This window comes from Apium graveolens, chromosome 5 (genome assembly GCF_009905375.1).
Source record: "Apium graveolens cultivar Ventura chromosome 5, ASM990537v1, whole genome shotgun sequence".
Lineage (NCBI taxonomy): Eukaryota > Viridiplantae > Streptophyta > Magnoliopsida > Apiales > Apiaceae > Apium > Apium graveolens.
Genome location: NC_133651.1, coordinates 293,885,612 through 293,894,248, shown reverse-complemented (window position 1 = coordinate 293,894,248; position 8,637 = coordinate 293,885,612). Strand labels below are relative to the sequence as shown.

At 30.0% G+C, this 8,637-nt stretch overlaps 1 protein-coding gene across 1 annotated transcript; it reads left to right on the top strand.

Moving 5' to 3' along the window:
- The first annotated feature begins 7,247 nt into the window (after positions 1-7,247).
- LOC141659157 (protein SRC2-like) lies at positions 7,248-8,287 on the top strand. Its single transcript, XM_074465909.1, has one exon. It carries the CDS (start codon positions 7,309-7,311, stop codon positions 8,116-8,118), a length of 810 nt encoding a protein of 269 aa, XP_074322010.1. The 5' UTR covers positions 7,248-7,308; the 3' UTR covers positions 8,119-8,287.
- Positions 8,288-8,637: the final 350 nt, after the last annotated feature.

Below are 8,637 nucleotides of genomic sequence, written 5' to 3'. Positions count from 1 at the left end.
TGTGGGATTTATTTGAACTCTGTTTCAAGTTATTGCATTCTTAGAGGCATTGGTTTATTCATTTGGTTATGATTATTCTGAGGGGATCGATTGCATTATCATTTAGTTGCATTCACATAGTTACATTCATGCATTAGGTTTGTTTTGTAGTTTTGAGTCTGTTTATGCTTGAGGACAAGCATCGATTCAAGTTTGGGGTATGATAAGTGGATTTTATATCCACTTGGAATGCTTTATTACAAGCTTAAATTGGTGTCTTGGACTCAAGTTGTTGGTATTTTGATGTGTTTTTTTGTTATTGCATTTCAGGTATCAGTTAAATGAAGAAAAGAGCTTTTAAAAGAAATATGATGAAAAGTGATCAGAATTGGAAGCCAAGGCCATTGTCAAGTTGTAGAGAATCTCAATAGCTTCGCGTGGGCAGTTGAATCGCCTAATTCTGACGAGTAGAACTCAAGTTATGGTCAAAACAAGATTCATCAGAATATTTTTCCAGTCAGGAGAGCTGAGCGGCCGCTCAGGGCGCGGCTGGTCGCTGATTTCGCTGAAAAAACCTTTTTTGAGTAGAATTTGACGATTTTAAGGGTCCAGGTCCACTAGGGGCGTATATATACTTAAAAAAAGGGTTTTCATCATCCGGGAAGATTGGGATACCAAGGAGAAGACCTAGAAGCACAGAACAACTCTGAAAAAGAAGATCTTGTTTTTAACTTGTGATTCTTTGAATTAGTTGTAACTTTGGATGCCCGTTTTCATTCTTGTTGAACCTAGATCTAGTTTATTCGTACTTTGATTATTATTTAGTTTATTAAGACCTTATTTATACCATGCTTTCATTGGAACCCATGGTGACGATGAGTTCGATTATGGGTTAATCGTTGTCATGGGATTCTAGCGGATTTACTTATGGATTTCAATAATTAATTGTTTCGATATCTTGGTGTGTGGTGATTGATTGATATCCTAGTATTTGTTGTGCTTATTCGTCTTATGTGCGTAGCTAACATATAAGATAGCGTGTTAATCTCTATTGAAACGACAATGAATATAGAGGTTTAGAACTTGCCATGCTAGCATAGGTTCATGTATGTGTATGCATGATTCGTAGGTAACTCTAACCGTTTTACTTTCCCTATGTAATCAAGATAGATAATTTGTTCTTAAACCGTTATGTTGTCAAATTCTATAGACATATAGGGTCTCAATATAATTGGTGCCTATTCAGCTTCTATCTCTTTTATGGATGTCCGGTAGAATGGTACTCGTGCAACGAAAGTTGGCATTTATCAGTTTCGTGTTATCTGATTAGTGTCATCACCATCACATGTTAAGGTTAAGAATGAAAAGGCTATTGAATGAAGTATATAATGAAGTTAGAATCCCATATTTGTCATATATAGTAATTCAACTTCAATTCTCTTAGTTAATGTTATTTAGTATAATCTCTCAGTTTAATAAAAACTCAATTTGTTATTTGTCTTAGCATTGAGCGATAACCATATATTGTTGCATAGGTGCATAAATTGAACTTAACCTAAACCAGTCTCTGTGGGAACGAATCTGATTTATATCTTATACTACTTGCGAACGCGTATACTTGCGTGAATATTAGCGCGTGTTTTCGCCCTAACACATTACCACACCAAAATCCCTGTAAGATGCAATAGCATTACTCCTTAACAAGTATTTAGAAGTTCCAGTAATTCTATTGTAAATCAAAATGACATTGACGACATTCTTCAATTTATAAAAAGACCCTTCAGAAAAAGCTTTTGAGGGTAAGGAATAATGGTTAAGAGCATAAATTGACATGCAATTCAAAGACAGAAAGACTTTAATCTGGCTATCAAGAGGTTTAGGAGAAATATACCGGAATCCTTCCTCTTTAAAAATATCCTTTGCTGCTTGAAACATTCCGGTATATTTTGATGTTACATGCAATTCTTTGAGGAGCAAGGCCCACGAAGTTGTGGGTTCCAGCTGAACCTGAAAAAAGTATCATAAAGAATATATTAAAGTCCTTTAAATGTGAGTGAATCATCCACATATGACTATACTTTAGATACATTGCTAAACAGAAATCCAAAGATAAGATATTAAGAACATGTGGTTTCTTGTGATGTCCGCTGTAAACACACAATCTACTCCTCTAGATCAAGTCGATGTAAGATTTCTTAGAATTCATTGTAAAAAGAGTTACCAGATGCAGACCTGACCAATTAACAGGGATATATTTCAATTCACATGATTGTAAGAAATTGGTAATCCAGTTCAGAGTAATTTAACTAGACTGGAATTTCATGATTAAAAAAAAACACTTCCTCATAGCACACCTACTGATATATTCATTCTTAAAGAGTTCAAATGTACCGTGCATTGAGCAAGAGAAAAGATACTTACTAAAGAAAACCAAAAGGGAGCAGAGAGATGATTGCAATCATACATTAAAGCATTAGTGACGCTCCAACAATGCATACGCCCAACAAGAAATTGTTCAATAGGTTTCCATTAAAAATCCTTAAGTGAACCTAACAAAGATTGTCCCCAGTAACCAATATGCTAGCTTGTGCTCCATCACGTAAAATCCTCCCAATCTTATTGTCTAGAGAACATGTTGCAGCTGAGGCATTAAATTATTTGCTCGTGAAGAACTAAGAAGTCAGCTGACTCTGTAGATTAAATAATTTAATCATTAGTAGCACTAACCATTCTATCAGAGTTCAAACTACCCCAGAAACAATAGCAAAAGTAACTTTATACATATTGACAACATAATTTGTTTGAAAATTTGATTTTAAATCATAATTTTATAATATTCTTGATGATAATTCTAAAATCTAATAATTGAATTTTTTTTTATAATATGTGTACTTAAACTTTCATATATGGTTTTAAGAATTTTGCTTAATGAAATCCATAAAGAATATGACATGAAGTTAGCTTGAATTTTTTTGGAAAAAGAGAGTGTATTTTTTGTCCCATACTGAAAATAATTAAAGGAGTATGAGTTTTAAGCTCTAGATTGTACGAATCGATATTATTTTAGTTATATTTTATGATAATATTTCATGTTATCCCCTCCAAATGTTGATGGATTTATTTGTGTATATGAGTAGATTTTTATTGTGATGGTATTGATGCAATAGTGTTTATCTACAATTGACATAGAGACCAGTGATATTTCTTGTTTTCCACCGTTAAGGACGATCTATGGAAGTTTTTTAGAAATTTTAGTAATTGCCTAAACTACTACACGATATAGTTGTTTGTTTACATAAAATTTTATTTTATAATTGTTATTTGAATTATAGTATTCTTCAATTTTAATTTCCGACCTTAGTAACTCTTTCCCCTCTCTCGAAAAATATTAATAAATTCACATCTCTCGACATACTAGGCGCTTCTTGGTTGTATTTCATATGTAAACTTTACCAAGATTATTTATTTTAGTTAATATTATTCGTTCACGCCATGATGACGCCGTAAAATACCAATGTAAACCAACATAATCATATATTTTATGAATTATGAAGATCATAAGTTAAAGTTTTTTTGGCATAAATTAACACATAGATATATATATATATATATATATATATATGAAAGTCCTGAATTTAATTTTTTTGTGTAAATATAAGAATATATATATATATATGTATATATATTATATATACATATATGTGTGTGTCTATATATATATATATGAAAGTCCAGAATTTAATTTTTTTGTGTAAATATAAGAATATAACACTTAAAGTATGACATGATTAGATATAAATATTTATTCAGTTTGAGGTTTAAATGGTTGTGATGCACATAATCATATTTAATATATAAGTTTCTCTAGTTGATTTGTTTTTAATATTTATTCGCAAATATTTATTGTAGACTATAATGTGATAAATATGGTATATGACAATCAACTGTGTGATTAAAGGTGGGTGTGAAATGGGAGAGAAGGGATGTCATAATTGGGGTGCGAAGCGAATGGGCACTGTGCTGTTTTTCGGGACGGGTGCGAAGAGAGACGAAGTATTCTTTACTCAAGTTTGACCAATTAATATAAATAAATAAATTTTATTTTAATAGTAAGATTTTGTACGATTTCCACATATCTTTATATATATATATATATATATATATATATATATATTTTGTCATTAAGATTAACGACGAACAATAATATGTTATAAAAATAAATTGTATTATAATTTAAATGTACTACCACTTTTTTTTTATAAATAACATGATTTTGTACTCAAGTTTCTCATGTATTAATATTGTTTATTTTTTATAATAATAATATTAATAATTATTATTATTATTATTACTATAATAATAATAATTATTATTAATATTAGAATTTTTAATATATATGTTTTATAGACCTACTATTCAAATTAAATATTTTTTATTTTTAATGAAATTTAAAATTATTACTATTAATATTAATAATTATTTTTACTTTATATTTAAAATTCACTTATTTATATTATTAATTTGATTATTAATAATTTATGTATTCTCGTCTTTAGAATTTAACTTACGTTAAAAATAAGTACAATTTTATTTTTTGTAGACAAAAAAATTGAATCATTAACTAAAAGAGAAATTTTATTTGAATATTAGGTTTTTAATTTTTGAAGCAAATAAAAAGGATAAGACATGACTGCTACAGGCCAAATAGAAAAACAAACTCAGGGTAATATAATATTTATATTATTTTGCTCTGATAATTAAGAACCTGCTCTGAAAATATAACATCTCTAACTAAACTGTTATATATATACACATGTATGTACATACGTACATATATTTGTATGGATATATGTATGTATGTATATATGGATACATGCGTGCATGTATTTATATAATAATTAGTTATAAATAAATAAATATATATATATATATATTAAGTATGCAAATTCGATATTAGTAAATCACTTATGGGATAACTTATGTATTATATGATGCATGTATGTATCTCTATAATAATTAGTTATAAATAAATATATATACTAAGTATGCAACTAATCGATATTAGTAAGTAAATTATGTATTATATGAATTTTTATGTAAGAGTTATCATTTAAATTTTTTATACTAATTTTTTTTAATAGAGTATGTAAATTTTATGAAGAAATTATTTTTAATGACTTGCATATTAATGATGTTTTAATTGAGATAATAAAAATTACATGAATAAATCCGTATTAAATATATAATAATGAATGAATTGCATATTATTGATGTTTTAATTGAAGTAATAAAAATTATATGAATGAATCGGTATTAATTATATAATAATTAATGAGTATTAATGGTTAAAACAAATCATGTATGGATATTAATTACTGTATTTATTAAATCATGTATGTATATTAATTATTTTATTTATGATTAAATTTGTTCAGCGAACCTGTTCTGGTGTATTATGATTAAATTTGTTCAGCGAACCTATTGCTGGTGTATTAGATATATAATAGATGACTCATTCATAAGTCATAACGACAACAAGAGTCTGTTAAACTAAACTCACATTTTAATCGGGAAAAGAACAGTTGTTAATTTTTGGCTCTTTTGTTTTTTACATGTTTCACCCAGTTTCATTCGTTGTCTACGCCTCGGTGGAGAACAAATTATATTTATTCTTGTTTACTTTCCTTTTATTAAAAGGTTCAACTTTAAAATTAAAATTGTCCAAATTAAAAGGTTTGATCCGAAAGATTTCAACCGGGACCAAACACAACTCACATTTCTAACAGGTAATAGTTTGGTAGCCGGTAATAGTTGGGTATGGAGAAATTTTTTATTATATCGAGGTAAAAATATATTGTATATATAATGTTAAGTGCGGAAAAAAAATATTATTTTAATGAATTTATTAATTATCAAAATATAACTGTAAATTCAATTTAAAAACTCTGTGCACATAAATTAGAATTTTGTTGCGTAATTTAAAAAATATATCAAAATTTTAGAGTTCGACCTACTCTATTTCTTTTTGTATCTCTAGCTACAAGCATGTGTGATCAGTAAGTATTACATTATTTTTATATTACTTATTTATTACATATATAGTTTGGTAATTTAACGATATAATTTCTTTCATATTGAACTGAAATAATGCCCTTCTAGGCTTCATTAATGGTTATGAATTTCGAAAATAAGAAATATTTGGTTGAGTTGACGATTAGTGATTTATTAGATAATTTTTGATAAATTGGATGATTTATTCGGCAATTTAATAAAGCGACCACATATTTTGACCAATTTATCAAAAAAATTATCGTTAATTTTAAAAAACGTCTGTTTACTATAATAAATGCTCCATTTGATATTGTCACACCAACAAAATCTCCAGGTATATATTTTTTCATAAAGATTGTTTGTCAGAAAGCTATTTTTACTCTTAGAGTATCTCCAACGTACGTTAGCTAAAAAAAATAAAATTATGATTATGTAAAATTTGCTGAACCTGAGATTCGACAAATATAGCTAATATATATAGGTTGGCTAAAATTATAGATAACGAGAAAGTATCATTGGAGAGGATAATTTTTTACATAATATTTATAATAATTATTTTTAGTATGTTTGACACCTTTTCAGTTAAGGGTTCTCACCATACTCTTAGAGCATCTCTAACGGTATTGTTTAAATTGTTAGCTAAAATAATTTAAAATAGAAATTATCTAAAAATTTACTGGACGTGTAAGGTTATTTACTCCAGTGGATATTGATTGATTATATTTTAAAATAATATATTATTATTATTTCAGGTTATTATAAGTATAATGTATTATTAGAATATGATAACATATTATGTATAATTTAACTACAAGTTATTAGAGGTTAAATTGTTAGTTTAGGGAATGTACCATTAGAACGAATAATTTTTTACGTAATATCTAAAATATATATTTAGGATATGTTTTATACATTTTTAACTAAAGGGACATCTCATTAAGATTACAAAGTCTTCTGTATACCGTGATTCCGCGAATAGTTTACATTTTATTTTATATAATCATCAATTACAAAAAAAAGGCAGAAATGGATATTTAGATTGAAATATAGGAAGAAGCTTCCCTCCACTTCTTATAACCGTTGAATATCTAACTTGTGTAGAATGCGTGTGCAACTCGCGTTGACGTCACCCTTAATTAACTTCCTACTTCCATCGAATACTCCAAAATTTTAGCTACGCCTGCGTGTTTATTTATCTATAAATCTTGTGAACCTGTGTCTATAAATTTCAATATGTGCAGTTCGAACAATCATACATTTCGATAAAAGTAACAAAAAATGGAGTATCGCACACTAGATGTCAATATCATTGCCGCAAAAGGCCTCAAAAATGTCAATCTCTTCTCGAAACTCGAAGTCTATGCAGTCGCCACCGTATTCGGTGGCGATCCTCGAGCAAAACAGAAGACTCAGACAGACAAGATCAATGGTACTAATCCTACGTGGAACTTCCCGATGAAATTTTACGTGGATGAAATGGCGGCGCAACAAAATAATCTGACTCTTGTAATAACTCTACGTGCCGAACGGGCTCTTGGTGACAAAGATGTTGGAGAAGTACGTGTGCCCATGAAGGAGATCATGGGAGATGGTAAGGGAGTTCAGTTTGTTAGTTACCAGGTTAGGAAAGCTTCGGGAAAACCAAAGGGAGAGTTGAGTTTTTCTTATGAGTTTAGTGAGAAAATTGCGGGAGCCCATCACGCCGTGGCTTCTAAATCGGATGAGCCTGTTACAGCTTATCCGGCTGCGGCTCCCGCGGTTGGATCAAGTTCGGGCTATCCTCCACAAGCGGGTGGATATCCGCAAGGTGGTCAACATGTGGCGGGATATGGATACCCGCCACAACAGGGTTATGGTTATCCACCTCAACAACCGGGGTATGGATATCCGCCACCGCAACAAGGCTACGGGTATCCTCCACAACAACCGGGTTATGGGTATCCGCCACAACAAGTCCAGCAGCCGGCGAAAAAGAGTAAGTTTGGGGGTGGTGGACTAGGATTGGGATTGTTGGGTGGTGCTCTTGGTGGACTATTGATTGGTGACATGATTTCGGACGGGTTTGATGATGGAGGTGGTGATTTTTGATGGCGGTGTATCTGTTATATTTTCTTTCGTGAGCTTCAATTGAAAATTTTAGTTGATAAAGTTGGATGTTAAGTTTTTATTTGATATCGATCAGCAGTATATGTATATTGTAAATGAGTGTAAATCGTGACTGAATTTTACACACTAATAAAAGATCATCTTTCCTGAATATCAGAAATTCATGTTATCAATTGAGTTAACCGTAAAATAGTCATACATTCTTGTTTGTTGACGGTGAGGCCCCCAGTAAAGATTTGAGATATTTTTCTGTGTATTCATGCAATTTGGAATATAGAATTGTATGTTTTTGATAACTACAACAGAATATGTCAAGTGTCAACATGTCCATTGGTACCTGGTGGCTAAAACAAGTTGAGGAGCTTGTAATTTGGTCAACTAATTTCTATTGCTGATGGTTTCTAGGATCTCTGTTCCTGGCTTTTTCTTGAGGAGCTGAACGTGCCTTCAAATTTTATCAGATCCATCACAGCTACTTATTTACTGATTTTAGTTTAAGTT